General features: G+C 37.2%; 1 protein-coding gene across 3 annotated transcripts in view; it reads right to left on the reverse strand.

Moving 5' to 3' along the window:
• The window catches only part of EML1 (EMAP like 1), a 145,734-nt gene that overhangs the window by 21,012 nt on the left and 106,253 nt on the right, over positions 1-18,469 (reverse strand). For all 3 annotated transcript variants that reach the window (XM_081935782.1, XM_081935784.1, XM_081935783.1), the window contains exons 4-8: positions 15,717-15,851; positions 12,302-12,330; positions 6,736-6,865; positions 5,309-5,458; positions 4,467-4,536 (exon numbers count right to left, since the gene is read on the reverse strand). In XM_081935782.1, coding sequence (XP_081791908.1) covers positions 4,467-4,536; positions 5,309-5,458; positions 6,736-6,865; positions 12,302-12,330; positions 15,717-15,851 — 514 coding nt within the window. The remainder of the gene's footprint in view (positions 1-4,466; positions 4,537-5,308; positions 5,459-6,735; positions 6,866-12,301; positions 12,331-15,716; positions 15,852-18,469) is intronic.

Below are 18,469 nucleotides of genomic sequence, written 5' to 3' on the forward strand. Positions count from 1 at the left end.
GCATATAAGCTGTGCCACATGGCAAAATGTCCACTGTATGATCTGCTCTGCACATTTGGAAGCAGTCTATTTTCCCTTGGGTAGAAACTCTTCCTTCATTCTTCCTCCTATTCTCTGCACACAAAGATCCCAGTAGATTTCATAGATAACCTTATTCATGAACACAGATTCAATATTTTAGTCAATGTCACAATCCCTGTTTAAAAAAATTCCTGGCTTAATTCTATCTTCTTATATAAACCATATGCTTTGAACTCTTATCTTAACCCATCTCTGGCCAGTTGTTGTTGTACTAAATATGGTGTTGCCACAGTAGCCTATTGCAGAGTAGTGGTTTGGATTGCCAAGGTATCACCCCTGTTATAGGAAATCCTTGTGCGCTTCCCAAAGTGTGCCACACACAACGGTGAGCTGGCTTCACACCAAAGAGAAAGATGAGCTGCTCTTCTTGCAGCGTCACCCAAGGCCCCCTCCTTTCACAGAGCTGTCTTGCAAATGGGAAGGATCAGAACCATCTGGAATCTGACTGACTGCACAGAGCATCAGCTCGTCTCCCTACCAAAGTGTTACCTATCTGTTTGAAAGCATGTTAATTTGTATAGAACATGTTCTCAAACTGTTATGTGGACAGAAGCTGAGACAAATGACAGGCGCTCACCCTGACATGCAATGCCAGAGCTTGAACCGCTGGAGCTGAGACCATCTCCAGTGTCATTAAGCCACCGAGCCACCGCACTCTCCTGACCAGTGAGTTCACACAAATCTATACTGTGATGCTATGGTTCCATACCATCATCACTACTTTTAATAGAAATTTATATGGTGGAAGAATGACATCTTGATGTTTTTCATTTTTTCTTCGTAACAACTCAATTTTTTGCAAAACAGTGAAACATATACATATAGTCAAAAAATGGAGGCAATGTTTACAACTTTATTTTCCCTGTTTTTGTGTAGAGCAGTAATGGGGTTATTTGGTTATTCCATGAACCAATGTAGTTGAGAGGAAGGCACTGACTGAGGATTTCTGTATTTTCCTACTGGTCAGCTTCAGAGACCACTAATCATCTCATGATACTCACATGTTTTCAGTGATCCAGTGTCACAGACACTAAAACAAATTATTTGGAAAATGGAAAATGGTAACAGTGCTACAGTTCAAATGACAGAGTCCACAATTAGTGCTATAAATTTGTTAGAGGTCTTAATTGAAATCACTCTTTTAAGCTTAGAGTTTCATTTGAAGTGCAGATATTAGAGTTATGGAGTGTTTGAGATTGAAGGCAAAAAGATGCTTTGGAATGCATGAAGAGTAGCATCTATTTGCAAATATTTAATCAAGCACATTCTTTTTCCAGAATTGTAAACTGGTGCTACCCTCCCATATGCACTGAAGCAATTCAAAGTCCTAATGGGAATAAAGTAAATGGATTATCAAATAAATCAACCCAAAGTTCTCATGTAAGGCACAAATGACCAGGCTCAAAATCACTCTACTTCGAACACATCATGTAAAGACTTAGCTCTTTGGAGAAGACTTTAATGTTAGGGAAGGTGGAAGAGAACAGGATGGCCAAGCAGAAAGATGGATAGAGTCAATTACAGTCGTGATGAATGCATCATTGGAAGTCCTGAAGGACCACGTTAGGGGCAACTGTCATGAGAAAAAATTATATGTGGTTGCTATAACTTGCTAGCACATAATCAATCCAAAAATTCCAAAAGTCTAACTTTGAAAAATATTCCAAGTATACACATGAAGAATTATCAATATTCTAAAAATCTTTTTTTTTTAAATCTGGTGTTTGAATTCTTGGGAAGAGAGAAGGGTCCCTGGTATTTTTAGAGGGCACTAGGGGCAGGGATATAAGTTTGTCTAAAATTAATTGGATTCTATTTAAGTTCATGAATATATTAAGTTTGTTGTGTCCCTTTCTATAATATGAACATTCTATTGTTTTATATAAACACTTTGTCTAATTTCTTGTTACAGTAAAACTAATTATATATACTTTTTGTGTGGGGAGGCACCTTCAAGTCAGTGTTGACTTTTGACAAATACCTGGACATGTGGCTTGCCATTCCTATCTGTAAATTGTATAAAATCTTGAAATGATAAAATATATTTTTGAAAATTGAATAACCTTATAATTAAAACTTAGTCATAAACAAATATGTTTACAAATTATAATTAACTGCCGATTCAATCTGCATTTGGAGAGCCCTTGTATGATTTTAATTTGACATATAAACATATTTTCATATATTATATACATGCAATGCATTTACAGGACCACTAGAGAGCAATCTTTGTAAATTTAAGTCTCAACTACAACTTGCATAGGAGACAGAAAATATTTATATACTGATGACTAAAGTTAGTGCAGTGGGCTAATTCAACAGATTACGGGTAGTTTATTTGACTGATAACTTGCCTTTCATTTAGAAGCTCAACTTACATATACAGACCTTCTTCCCCTTATTTTATCCCACAACACATCTGAAGTTAGTTGGGTGAAGATACATTGTTCATTATGTTAAAGTTTATGTATATCAGAAAGGAGACCTAGCATAGATTTTTAATTTAGTTTTTTAAATTAATGACCGAAAAACTATATTAAAAGACCAAATTTAGGATATTAATACATCTTTTTAAACATTTTCAAGGAAACTATTTTAATACAGTATGTTTAAATAAATGAAAAGTATATGCATTGTATCCAATTTAAGAATTAATCCCATGTTATGTAATTAAAATGACCAATCAGATAGCTATGGAAAACCCATAAATAGAATATAAGTATAATGGCATCCCTTGCGTGAGCAGCAGGCTGGCACACACGTGCCCGAGTGCCTGCTGGCCCGCCGCAGGCATGCACATGTTCAGCCAGTCACTCAGGTGGTCCAATTCCAAATAGGCCACAACCTGGTAGTTGGCCATGGCCTGGATGTCAGTGACCCTTGATATACACTATATTGCCAAAAGTATTCGCTCACCTGCCTTTCCCTGCATATGAACTTACTGTAAGGGACATCCCATTCCTAATCCATAGGGTTCAATATGACGTCGGTCCACCCTTTGCAGCTATAACAGCTTCAGGTCTTCTGGGAAGGCTGTCCACAAAGTTTAGGAGTGTGTTTATGGGAATTTTTAACCATTCTTCCAGAAGCGCATTTGTGAGGTCACACACTGATGTTGGACGAGTTTACGTGACCTACCACTTCGTGGCTGAGTTACTGTCATTCCCAAACACTCCCACATTCTTATAATACAGCTGACAGTGGACTGTGGAATATTTAGGAGCGAGGAAATTTCACAACTGGATTTGTTGCACAGGTGGCATCCTATCACAGTTCCACGCTGGAATTCACTGAGCTCCTGAGAGCGACCCATTCTTTCACAAATGTTTGTAAAAACAGTCTGCATGCCTAGGTACTTGATTTTATACACCTGTGGCCCTGGAAGTGATTGGAATACCTGATTCTGATTATTTGGATGGGTGAGCGAATACTTTTGGCAGTAGATGACACTTCATCATAATAAAAAAGAATCAATTAGAGAACACCTTTAGAACCTTCAACAACATTTTCAAATGACTCCAGTTTACCAGAGAAGAAGAACTCACTACCCTTCCTGGACATCCTCACCAGCAGAGACCACGAAGGCAAACAAGAAACACAGTGTAAAGAAAAACCACCCACACCATCCAAGTGCTCCACTGTCAAAGCAACAACCCAACCTCCCACAAGAGAACTGCATAAGAACTTTATTTAGATGAGCACAAACTCATTGCAGCCATCCTGAACAGCAGAAAATGGAAACAGATCATTGATACAACATATTTCAACAAAATTGATATCCATGCAACTTTATCGAAGTATCTGATCACTCAACCCAATACAGCACAACCAAGCCCTAAAAAAGAATAACACTGCCATACATCAAGAACATTTCAGAAACAGTAAACAGCACAACCAAAGATCACTCCAACCAAGTTCAGAAAGCACCAAGTATCCCTCATTTCAACCCTGCACTATAAATATTCTTCTTTAATGGGATCTGAAAGCTTCATTTTGATACAAATTATTCTCATACCAAATAATGCTATACATTGGAACTATCATATAAATGAATAGGCTGGATACTGAATTCAAAATAATTTACAACCGTGTCTCTAATGTTTAGAAAATTTATGAAACTTTACGAAATGTCCAAATCAAAGTTATAACAAGGCATAGACATTTAAGCAAAGGCAACCCTGATACATTTTTAGACTGAAAATATATTTGGAGTATGAAGCCTAGGAGCAATTTCAACTTCTTTCATATATTTTATTAACCAATTAGTATCTTATTCACTAACACAAATATTAAGAATTTATTTCAACAGTTGCTCTATATTAATATTAAAACAATCCCAGCACAGGGCAAGAATAATTTTATTTCAAGGAAATAAAATACCTTACTTTTCCATCTTTAGATGTTCCTGCAACCTGACCAGTTGCTATGGTAATCCTATCAGGATGTACTGCTAGGCTGCCCCAAAAAAAGGTAGGGAGAGAGGAAACACATATTTATTACACACACACACACACAAAAGCATTTTTATAACATGAATAAAACAACAAAACACTTTTTACTTCATATTTCCTAAAAAATTATTGAGGTGCACCAGAAACATTCTTATTTTATTGTGGATCTTATCTAACGTTAAATGCTACTGCATACTATAGTACCCTACAATGCTATTTTAATTTCTTTTATTTCCATTTCTAGTCGAATCTAATCAATTATTTTTCATTACAAAATGTTCAGATTGGATTTATCTATCTACAGCATCTATTAACACTAAAAATATGAAGATGGCTAGAAGTGCAGTTGTACCAATTTCTTTGTTCCTTTGTGTCTAATTATGCATATTTGGAAATTATAGTTTATATTATATGGAGTAAACTTGTCCTATTTAAATATTATTTCCTATTATTTTAGATATCCGCAACCTGAATTTGGGTTGCTACAGACAAACCAGGACTTAGCTTCAATCTCTAAGTTGTATGTGTTTCGTAATTTTTGACAGGTTTTGTTTTAGGAAAAATGAAATATTGAGCCAAACAAGACTCTATATTACAGCATATTCTAACCAGTGAATCCAGGGCCACCATCATTTCTAAGACAATTTCATTCATAGCCCCAGACATTTGGTGCTAAGCCTACCATTATGTTTTCTTTATCAGGCATAAACTAAAAGATTTATCTTTGAATGTTTTATTCTGATTTTGTTTTCAAACTTCCTTTTTCCATGGCTTACCACTTCACATCATCATTGTGACCAATGTAATGTCTCTGGAGTTGTTCTTCAACATTATACAATACAACCACAGATGCAATGAAGTAAACAGTTTCTCCGGTTGGTAAGAGGTACAGATTATTGCGACAATCCCGACCTCTATAACCATAGCTGGTATCTTAGTTAAGATATAACAACTGAACATTAGAAGTGACAATAATGTGGAATTCTAGGACCATGAAGTGCATACAGTAAGGCTCTCTGGCTGCTTGACACTTTACCTATTATTTCACAGGAACATAGCTAATAGTAGCGCTTGTTAATGACTACATCTATGATTACAATTCTAGTTCCAAGTTCTAAGAGAATACACTTCCCTTTAAGAAGGTAGATATTTTTGTAGTATGTTGTATATTTTTCACATTTCATGGCATGTTATCATAGGTGCTGTTTCAAAGATTACCAACTTTCTATTAGAAAAATTATGAATGCATTTATGAGTTGGAAGATTTGAAACAATTGAAAATTTGCTCACGTGCTTGCACGGGCATAGTTTTACATACTGCCGAACATTCTCCTTCTCCCACTTAAAATCAAATATCCCCCAGCTAATAGGAAGAGATTCTTCCCAAAGGGAAATTTCCAGCTCTTTTAATCAGCATACTTGGTACTAGGCCAAAAGTTCTAAAGCAACATATATAGCACAATAGCCAATAGGCCATATCAAAATAAAGAAAATAACATTAATAAGATCATATGTAAAAGTAAAATAAAACACAGATTAAAAAAGAATAAAATGATGAAATCACATTAAATAGCTAATTTTTAAATGCTTAAATATTAAATATTAAAACAATTAAAATTAGACTAAAAGCCAAACTACATGAAATCAAGAATGGTTTTCAACAGTATTTTAACTAAAATAAAAATCTATATTTAATTTGTACAAAAAAGAAATTGATTTCTGCTTATAACTTGAAATATTAACAGTAATAATTAAAAGAAGGGATCCAGCATAGCTAATGTTTTTGATTAGCATATGATCTTCGTGCTTGTACTGAGAATCTAAATAGCTTTTTAAATAATTGGGTTTTTAATTAAAAATAGTATGGAAATATTATAAATTCTCTTTGCTATGCAACTAGAAACTTCCCTATATTATGATAGTAATTAAAGCACCCTATTTCTTATTATGCATCTAATTTACTAACCTGATAGATTTAAATATACCCCTTCAGGATGCATTAAACTGAAAATTTGAGATTATTGATAATATATAGATGAGAAGCTTCATAACATCAATATTTATTGTGTTCTTTCTGTGACAATATACTACTTCCTTGAATTTAGATGCCTACTATGATTGATCACATTTAAAGATGTACTTTAAAAATAGAGTATCAGAAATAAGCATTATTTAGTTGAAGTGTGTCCATAAAGAAGGATACACCCATTCCAGTTTAAGCTTTTTGGATGGTAGTTCTGCCTTTGCTTCCAAATTGTAAGACTCCACTTGATCTTTTGGCATGTACATGGTAACAGGACGTCCACGCAGAAACATTTTAACATATCCTTCCTCTATTGAAAAAATAAATCAAATACATAACAAACAACATTCATATACAGTATTCTACCATTTTACTATTTCATGTCTCTAACAAGTTATATGGGAGAAACGTCTATTTTTAAAAAACCACCACCAAAGCTCTTAAATTACGTAGTTATGCACACATTTTAAAAAATCTTTTTAATACACTGAGACTCCATAATGAATAAATATATAATGGGAGGACAACCTGACTTTCAGAAAGGGAGTGACTTTTTTTCTATTTCTATCCAACTGAGGAATTAACTTAATTACTATAATTAACATAGAAAAGTCACTAAAGTAAATTTTACTTTGAATTAAATTTTCACATATCTGCATATCAGTATCTATAATGTTAATTCCAATGACTTTAAATATAAACTTGGTATTTGATTTGCAATGATTAATGATATATGTACTGAAGATAAAACAGTAAAAGAATTGTGCTGATGCACCATGCATGCAACATCATAGCTGGATTTGGAAAATATAGGTAGCCCTCATTTAAGCAATTGCCTTGTTTAAAAACTATTCGCAATTACAATAGTGATGAAAAAGTAACTTTGTGACCAATCCTCGCACTTACAATCTTCACAGGTTTGTAAAGCAAAGCAAAGCAAAGCTGAAATAAGATAATAAGTGAGCTTGGCTCCTGGACGTAGCTAAAGGTCTATCCTACAGCCCTGTTCCCATCCAAATAACACATAGGACAAAATGTACACATCAGCCAAGGCTGGCTAGGTGCAGCTGTTTTCATAAAAGAAAGAAAAATGTGTCTTGACAATAGTGCCAACATGCACTTTTTAATATTGATACATGTTGTTAGAGAAACTCTGCAAGCATGAATTCATCAGTAGGTTGTTTGTTTTGAAAATGAGTACAAATGGATATTATAAATTTTGCTATAATAAAACCTCATGTGTTAGCAAAGACTATATAGGATACATTTCTAGACCTATATCAAGAAATACATTGTACTGTACTTCTGCACTTGACACTACAATATATATTGAAATTTTTATTGACTTATAACTGTCAATTTCCTAAACACAGAAGTTCACATGGTGCAATAGGACTGGGAGTTTGTTAGTAGGATTCATTGGGCTAGGAATTTTTTTGCCTTTCACTTTGTGTTATATTGTGTTGTGGGGGTGCACGAAGGGACGCTCAGGCAATCTCGTTGTATACATATTATACTCTGATAATAAAGGTTTAATTGAATTGAAAAAGATAGAAAACAGGTTGTGATTTCTGAAACCTGCCCATTGTGAATGAAACTTTTTTCTGCTATTTTTTGTAGCCTTTAACCAAAATTGAGTGCTAATTTATTTCAATTCAAATCATAATTAAAGTTTGGGGTTTCATCTTAAAAAAACTGATTAATAAATAATCTTATAAATAAAAACCACAGTTGAATTTTAAGTTTTAATTAAAGCTAATAAGAGAACTGGTTAGAATTGATACACAAAAAGAAAAAGAAAGGTACAGAGTAAATATACAATTTTCCCCATTGTCAGGGATATATGTTTTCAGAAACCATTTCATTTAAAATTAAATTTTAATTTTTCCCACAGTGTTACTGTTTTATGCTTTATGTCTGTTTAAGTTAATTTTTTTCTAATAACATCTAAGTCCTGAAAAAATGTAAACAAATTGCATTTTAATGCAAATATCATGAAAACAAAGTAGAAACTATAAATTAATACCCAAAACGATCACAACATATGAAATTATACTACATTGCCAAAGGCATTGTTGTGGTAGATCATTCAGGATCAGATAGATTTATGTAAAAATAATTCTACAAAACCTATTATTAACTTAAACCAACCATGTTACTGATCATATTCCAGGGATGGATTAAGAATTTGTTACACTTGCTTTCCAGTCCACCCTCTGACAATAGGCAGACTGATCTGAAAAGTGGCATGTCCCATATCAGATAGAAAGAATAACATATGGTAAGCATCTTAGACTATAATAAGACATATAGATTTACAGAGATTAAGCCATTGAATACAAAGTTAAAGAGACAACTGCTGAATGAAGCTTTATTAACTATGTACAATAGTTGTAAAGAGCTCTGAAGAGATAATACTAACTGCTTGTGGTAATCTTAAAATAGCACCTTAATTTACCCAGAAAAGACTGAAAAATTAAATCAACAGATGGCATATTTGGAATGTGGAGTACCATAAAAATTAATAATAAATATATAATTTTAGAAAGTTAAGAATATATTTATAAATGAGGCATTAGGAATAAACCATTTATATAACTGCAGGACAAATTTGTTTAGTCTTCACAATGGAAATGCATAATATGTATACATTACTATATGGTTATATGTTAATTATTACCAGGCATTTCCAATAGTACATTAAGCGCCATTTAAATATTTACATAATATATAAAAAACAGAAACATATGTTATTCACTTCAACTTGCTTACTGGTGTCATAAATTAAATCTATTGCTCACATAAGGTAATTTAGATAGTGAATAAGCACTCCAATTCAATCAAAAGCAAAAGGCTGATTTAGGCACGTGTTAGGGTGGTGTTTGAGCATACTAGAACAGGCACTATCACTGTTTTCAGCCAAACTGCAAAGCAACTATTATTACAGACGATTATGGGATGCTATATAGCTCTCTTTAACATTTGGGGCTTTTTCTTGACCATTCATTTTATCAAGAAACCTATATAAACATCCATTAACATTCAGTACTACAATGTTTACAAGCCATTAGGTTTTCTGCAAGAAGCTGGCTAAGAAAAAAGGAAAATTGTTTAATAATATTATAGTCACACAAGGAATAAACTGCCTTTACAGGCTCAAACTGCTTGTCCCTGTTAATAGGCTTGTTTAGAGAGCTATGAGATTTTAGAAGCAAGGTCTACCTACCTGTACAATGTGTCACACGACGCTTCCCTTGTGGTTACAGAGACAGAGATAGAAGTGCTAGATAAAGATGCATTCAAGAACTGTCAGGCTTATCTATATCCCTGCTCTGTAGAGTACCCAGTTGTATTATTCTATGATCAATGCAGGTAATATAATATTCCCTAATTTGCATTTGTATGGATACGAATCGAAAAATCCAAGTACATACGGTATGTAATTTTGTGTAGTTTCTGCAGCTTCCATTATCTTTCACAATCCAAATATACTATTTCAAAAACAACAACAACAACAACCAAACTGCAGGGGGGAAATAATGTCCCGAATTTTGTATTACTGCTGTACAGCTGAGTAGTATTGGTTCAGGTGATACAAATTAAGGGCTGGCATTCTGTCCAAGCCATTGTAAAAATTAACTATGAGAGAGACCTACATGATCAAAAGTAAAACAATAAATTTGGATTTCCTTGTGAAAATAATAGTTCAGTAATTTGATATCCTTTTAAAAAAATCTATTATTTTAAATAGCCCAGAACACTTCAAATAAACTGAAAGCTTTCTGAGAGTTTTTATTCAAAAGCCAGACTGAGATTTGTTTTGGCAAATACATGTTCTCGGCCCATATTGCCAGGGTTATCAGAAATTGGGGAAAGATATTTATAGAGAGGGGGAGAGAAGATGAGAGAAAACCTGTTTTAACACCACCTTCCTCTCTGCCAGTTCTGTCCTCAGAGTAACTCTTCCACACTGGTATCTCCACTAGGCTAATTTCTAGTTCTGGGATCAATTCTGGATGGGATTGGATTTAAAAATTCAAAAATGGCATTTAGCAGGGAAATTCAAGAGGCACACTCTAGCACCTCCACTCCTTCCCATCAGTTCTATTCTGCATATACTGACTCTGTTTTAGACGCTGACATATGAAGATTTTACACATTTACAAAGGAACATTTTACACATCCAATTTAAGCACTATCTTCAAAATCATAATCTTTGTCCATATTATTATTGATAATTCAGCTCTACTGTTTGTATGGATTACATTGATAGGGTACTACAGTGTGTATAAACTATCTACATTTTTGGGTTGTGAACTGTTTGCACAGGATTGTGCAGTATCAGCCATAGAATACCCTGCTTTATCAGTTCCTATATTACTACTAGCGCAATCAGTGGTGGATTCCGGATCCCGTTGCAACTGGTACGGTGCAATGGGGCCCGGCATCCACCACATGAACATGCGCGCGCACACATGCACAGCGTACGCATGCGTCACCTCCTGCGATGTTCCATGACGCTCCAGCTGCTCAGCGGAGCATTATGCAGGCACTGTATGCTCCGTGCGCAGAAGCGCCGAAGAGCTCAAATACAGGTGGGCGGGCGGGCGGGTGGGTCCTCCGGAGCCGGTGCTCCCAGCAGGCACCAGTACCCCTGTACCGGGGCATACCACCTGCAACCCACCACTGATAACAATTCATAGTGTAGTGGAAATCCATAGTGAACAAAGTCATTGAGATAAGACATATAGTTTTGGTATGTTGCATGAACACAGCAATTGTCTCCATTAACCCTATTTATTATATTTGGAACTGCAGCATTCTATTAAAGAAATGTTCACCACATCAAGACATATTATTCGGAGGGAAAGACTGATGAATATTAAAATTATTGAACAAACAATACAATACAATAGCAAAGTTGGAAGGGACCTTGGAGGTCTTTTAGTCCAACTCCCTGCCTAGGCAGGAAACCCTACACCAACTTCAGACAAATGGCTATCCAACATCTTCTTAAAGACTTCCAGTGTTGGGGCATTCACAACTTCTGGAGGCAAGCTGTTCCACTGATTAATTGTTCTCACTGTCAGAAAGTTTCTCCTCAGTTCTAAGTTTCTTCTCTCCTTGATTAGTTTCCACCCATTGCTTCTTGTTCTACCCTCAAGTGTCTTGGAGAATAGTTTGACTCCCTCTTCTTTGTGGCAACCCCTGAGATATTGGAACACTGCTATCATGTCTCCCCTAGTCCTTCTTTTCATTAAACTAGACATACCCAGTTCCTGCAACCGTTCTTCATATTAATCTCCAGTCCCCCAATCATCTTTGTTGCTCTTCTCTGCACTCTTTTTAGAATCTCCACATCATTTTTACATCACGGCAACCAAAACTGAATGAAGTATTCCAAGTGTGGCCTTACCAAGGCATTATAAAGTGGTATTAACACTTCATGTGATCTTGATTCTATCCCTCTGTTTATGTAGCCTTCTGTAGACTTTTTTTAAGATGGTAGCAATATAAATAGCAAATAAAAAGTGTAAGCTTATAAACTTAATATAATAAAGTAGTTTGTTAAAATGTGAACTTTACTGCAATTCAGTAATCACTACAATGAAATCTAGGCTATGATTTAGGAGCCAAAGTATAATAATTCTGCTAACCAATCGTTTAGAGAAAGTCTTTCATATTCTTTATTAGAACAAAAGTTATATATATTTTTATGAAACAATAAAGAAAAGAAAACAATTACCTGCACTGAACATTGGGTCCTTGGGTTTGCTGTAAAAACAATCAAGAAAGATTATTTTAAATAACATTGACCCCATACATCCTTCCTTCCAAACATCCTATCCTTGAATACCCCTTGTACTTTTGATTAATTCTTCTCCTTTGATATCATCATTCATTCTAAATCTCTCTCTTAAACTAACATATCTAATTTCTACTCTGCTGCAATCATATAACTTTCAGAAACTGACTGAGTATATAAAAAGTTACAATATCCACAGTCTAATTAAAATCTGAAACAAAAGTAACAGTAAAGAATAACTTTTTTTCCTTTCTTCCAAAAAAGGGGGAAAGAAATGGCAATGGCATCATGTATAATTTAAGAAAATTATCTCCAAGGCAGTTTGATTTTCAACGTTTTCCTAAAAACCCTCACCTGGTACTGTCATGAAGTTGTTCCAAAGCATCCCCACTATACTACAGAAGACTGAAACAACTGGCTTCAGAGCCCTGAAATTCTTGAAAACATGAGACTTTAATAAATAATTTTTTCCCTAGATGTTTCAATAGGTTATATCAATGCTAGTTGAAGTGCACAGTCTTGTAGTTATCCAGGAGCCAAGATGCAAGCAGCTTTATAGATCAAAACTAACACTTTTTAAGTTGTACCAACAAACCAATCAGCAATCAGTGCAGGGTCTACAGAATTGGCATTATGTGTTCCTATTGTTGATTGCTAATAAATGTGCAGACTGCCACAATTATAGTTCCAAGTAGTCTTTAAGTGAAGCCTCAAAGACTATTGGGAATTATATGGTGATAGAGGACCTGGCTATAATGTCTATGTGGTAAATTGAAAATGAATTCTTATACCCGGATCCTCCATCACTATATAAGATCAAAGTGGCCCATCAGTTGCAGTCTGCCTCGCTTCCACCTGCTGTTCAAGCAGAGGCTGTGAGTCCAGAATTCCTACCCGCAAGTCATGAGTCTATTCCTTCACAAGCAGTACCTGCTCATCAAGAAATAAACACACCGAAGTACAAATAGCAACTCTATTTTACTTGGATTCAATTTTAGCCTGTACCTTTGGTTGCTCACAGCCTCTAGACTTTGCCGAAGGACAATAACAGCTATTCCTTACAGACTGGGATAGCAATATATAATTGGATACCATCAGCAAACTGATGGTACTGTACTCAAAACTCTCTATAATTTCAACCAATAACTTCATAGATATGCAACAAAAACGGAATGCACAGGTACAGTATAGGTGATACCTTACTCAGTAGTAGTAACTGTGAAAGGGATCTTGGAGTCCTAGTGGACAACCATTTAAATATGAGCCAGCAGTGTGCAGCAGCTGCCAAAAAAGCCAACACAGTTCTAGGCTGCATCAACAGAGGGATAGAATCAAGATCACGTGAAGTGTTAATACCACTTTATAATGCCTTGGTAAGGCCACACTTGGAATACTGCATTCAGTTCTGGTCGCCACGATGTAAAAAAGATGTGGAGACTCTAGAAAGAGTGCAGAGAAGAGCAACAAAGATGATTAGGGGACTGGAGACTAAAACATATGAAGAACGGTTGCAGGAACTGGGTATGTTTAGCTTAAGAGAAAGAAGGACTAGGGGAGACATGATAGCATTATTCCAATATCTCAGAGATTGCCACAAAGAAGAGGGAGTCAAACTATTCTCCAAAGCACCTGAGGGTAGAACAAGAAGCAATGGGTGGAAACTAATCAAGGAGAGAAGCAACTTAGAACTGAGGAGAAATTTCCTGACAGTGAGAACAATTAATCAGTGGAACAGCTTGCCTCCAGAAGTTGTGAATGCCCCAACACTGGAAGTCTTTAAGAAGATGTTGGATAGCTATTTGTCTGAAACGGTGTAGGGTTTCCTGCCTAGGCAGGGGGTTGGACTAGAAGACCTCCAAGGTCCCTTCCAACTCTACTATTGTATTGTATTGTATTGTTATACATTGCTACCCCAGTCTGTAACTAATATCTGTTATTGTCCTTGGGCAGGGGAGAAATGACTGACCCTTGAAGCATTCACATTGGGGGCCACTGAACCAACATCTCTTTCCCCAACACACAGATTGAAACTATTTACCAAGTAAGGAGCAGAATAATTGTGAAAGAATATATCCTATCCCTAAAACCCACAGGTGATCTAAAAAGGTAGAACTGTCAATGATATCAAAGGCTGCTGAAACATCCAGCAAGACCAGGATATTGATACACTCAATGAAGCGATGAGCTATGCGGTGCAGGCCCATCCAAGACAGAGAGATCATAGTAGAGAGCTCTGATAAAATGTGACCCACTGGAGAAGGAAATGGCAACCACTCCAGTATCTTTCCAATGAAAACCCCATGGACAGTATCAAAAGGACAGGAAGTCCTGGAGGAATGTTGTCCATGGGGTCACAATGGGTTGGACACAACTTCGCAAATAACAACAATAATGCTCCCTATCACTGTAACTCTGATTCTTCCTCAACATTCTAAAACTTGCTTATATTTTTAGATTCTCTTGCCCTGACTATTTTAAACTTCTGACCAATTCTGGTTGCACTATAGTAATTTCTCCCATTCAAGCAATGCTATTGAAATAATAAATATTCACTTTTATATCCTACACAGTGATTCATTTTCAGTCAACACTGGCATTTTGCATCTATTTTCAATTTTATAACTGAAATACTCATTATATGAGCATTTCATTTTTTTCTTCTTTAAATTGCTCCACAACAAGTTGGTCTAATTACTTGCAAGTTCTTCAAATAGTCACTTGAAAATTTTCATGGGCTACATGCCCTTGTAGAACCTGTTTAGAACTTTCTAGAGTTCACAGTTCAAGAAACAGACATAGCAGGGATAATGAGGACACTCTTCGTTGTAATAAGGAAGAGTTAACACTATCTTAAAAATATGAAAGTTTGGCAGAACAAGAAAAAGAAGCAGGATCTTAATTTATTTATCATAAAAAACCCATCATGGACTGAAAGGAATAGAATTTTTTTTCCTTCAAATGATTACCTGCTAGATCAAGGCCAGTTGCCATTACATCTAACTGAACCATAAAAAGGGGGAATCTTGCCATTAAGTGCCTTATAGTCACTCTCTAACTCTAGAATTCAGAAGAGTTGATAAGGTAGAATTAGAATAGTGTTAATCTTATGTTAATCTTAGAATTGTTAATCTAAGATCATAATCTACACATATAAACATATTTAGTTATGATGGTTAAAGACAAGCTGAAGGAATTCCACGAAAGTCATGCAGTGGAGTAGGGCTTCTACCAAACAATATTGAAATTCTAGGAGGCTCTCCACAATGCCTAAATTCAAAGACCACAATGAAGAAATATCTTCTTTTAACCCGCTGAGTCACAAATAAATGTAATTTAGAAATTCTGCTTTTCATACCAGTCACTGTTCTTTTTACCACTAGATGAACTGCTTGTGGATCCAGCTCGATTGCGATTGCCTTTGGAATCACCGTAACTTTCCCTCCGACCACCAGGAGAAACACCTTCAGCTGAATTGGTTCTTTTAATAGTGCTAATAGAAAACAATAATATTGTAATGCTCTGAAATGAGGTTATTAGAAGGCTACTATCATAGCTTCCCATACTTCTATTTTCTCAAAGCTAATCATATTCAGTTCCTTTTCCCCCCCCCCACAGGATTTAGCATATGCAGTAAATCTCCTTATAATTTTCAATGCATGCTTTTGAACTTGTATTTAATTTTTCTGATTCTTTCTTGAAATGTGATATCTAAAACTGAACATAATTGAGGTGGAATCATATTCAATTAAAAAATTATTATTCCAAAATGTTTTTTACACATAGTATTACAAAGCGTCCCACATTCTATCCTCGTACATTTGATTTTTATTTTCTAAGTCAAGAAATTTAGATTTGTCTTGTACTGTGATTGAAACTCTTCCTTTAATGAAGAACCATAGGTGAAATAATGTTTAAGCATGATTTTTGACTATGTGCCCACTTAATTAACATACCATCCAACTCAATAGTTAATTAACTTGCTAATCAGCATTCAAGCAAATATTAGTGTAGAAACAAAGGAAATAAAATTAAACCCTTCTAAATGTAAAATTACTCTCAGGGATGTATGAGAATTTACTTCAACAATTTTTCTCTTTTGCACTGATTTTTTTAACTACTGCCAAATAATGAAAAAACTGATTTCATAAAGAATGACCATTGGTTTACCTGAAGGGTCCTTTTCTGTGCACTGTGGGAGAGTCCAAGCAATGGGTTAAATTAGTCTGGTTGCCCTAGGACTGAGGAATCTTTTTCCTTGGCCAAGCCTCCTGGTGCTCCTCAACGCCAGATTTTTGACGAGTTCTGGAACCAGTGAAAGCTTGAAGATGCGCTGATGTAGTAAAAGGAAATCCGATTTGACTTGATGGCTTCGAATCTCTGGACCCGAAGACCCGGGTTGGACTCTCCTGCAGTGCACAGAAAAGGACCCTTCAGGTAAGCCAATGGCCATTTTCCTGTGCACTGCATGGAAAGGCCAAGCAATGGGACATACCCAAGTTATATGTCACTAGGGCGGGAAGACGGTCTGTTCTGAGATTCGGTCGTGGAAACAACACCCTGGAGAACCCGCCTGCCGAACGATGCCTCAGCCGAGGCAAACATGTCCAGTTTATAGTTTCTGACAAAGGGCGATGGGGATGACCATGTAGCTACTCTGTAGATGTCGTCTATGGAGGCCTGGGTTGCCCAGGCCGCGGTGGTGGCAGCGCTCCTTGTAGAGTGAGCGGTGATGTGTCGAGATATTGCTCTGGACTGGTGTTCATATGCAGCTGTGATACATGGTCTCAGCCACCTGCCAATGGTAGAAGATGTTACTTTCTTTCCCATGGACCCCAGCTGGGATGACACAAAGAGGGCCTCCGATCTGCAGCATTCTGCTGTCCTTTTGATGTATCTCCACAGGGCCTGTCTGACATCTAGCGTATGCCAGACATGTTCCCTCGGGTGCCTGAAGCGCAGGCAAAAGTTTGGTAAGATTACCTCTTGCGCCCTATGGAACCAGGTGTTAATCTTTGGGATGAAGGCAGGGTCTAGGTGCAGTACAACTCTATCCTGTTGGATGATACAAACATCCTCACGGACCGACAAGGCCACCAGTTCTGATATGCGCCTTGCAGATGTTATTGCGACAAGAAAAACTGTCTTTAGGGTGAGGTGTCGAAGTGAAGCAGTGTGCAGAGGCTCGAAGGGAGCTGAAGTGAGAGCCTGTAGGACCACTGATAACTGCCAGGTTGGGTACCGGTGAACCACCGGAGGGCATAAGTTGGAGGCGCTTTTGAGGAAGCACCGAACCCTAGGTATCTTGCTGAGAGGCTGGGCCAGAGTCCCAGACCAAACAGTAGATAATGCAGATACCAGGCATCGGAGGGTGCTGGGGGCAAGCCCCTCGTCGAGGCACTCCTGCAGAATGTCCAATACACGGGAAACAGGTGCTGTGACCGGATCAAGGTGGAGGTTATCGCACCACTTGGTGAAGGTGGACCATGTGGAATCGTAAATTCTGGTCGTCAACAATCGCTTGGATGCCTGGATGGTACATATCACCTCCTCCGACAGGCCGTCCCTCCTCAGGAGGTCCCCCTCAAGTGCCAGATGGCCAACTGGAGACACTGGGGATCCGGATGGACAATGGTCCCCTGGCTGAGGGAGACCTGGCCCTGAGGGATTCGCCACAGGCTGGATACCGACAGACTGACAAGATCGGCATACCAGGACTTCCAGGGCCAGTGAGGTGCCACCAGCAGCACCTCCGCCCTCTCCGCGATGACTTTGTGAATGACTTGTGGTAGGAGCAGGAGTGGGGGAAAAGCATACAATAGTTCCTGAGGCCACCTGTAGCGGAAGGCATCCGCCCCCTCCACCCCTGCCGAGTGGAACCAGAAAAAGAACCGTTGGAGCTGCATGTTCTCGCAGGTGAGACAAACAGTTTGACTGTTGGAGTGCCGAATCTGCTGGACAGCTGGCGGAACAGGACCGGGTGCAGTCGCCACTCTGCATTGTCTATGGTGGTCCTGCTCCCGCCTGGGTATTGTCCACGCCCGAGATGTGGTCGCAGCGGATGGATTCGACATAACGCTCCGCCCACCTGCCCAGGGCCTCTGCCTCCGC

This window comes from Natrix helvetica, assembly GCF_964273705.1.
Source record: "Natrix helvetica genome assembly, chromosome: 1".
Classification (NCBI taxonomy): domain Eukaryota; kingdom Metazoa; phylum Chordata; class Lepidosauria; order Squamata; family Natricidae; genus Natrix; species Natrix helvetica.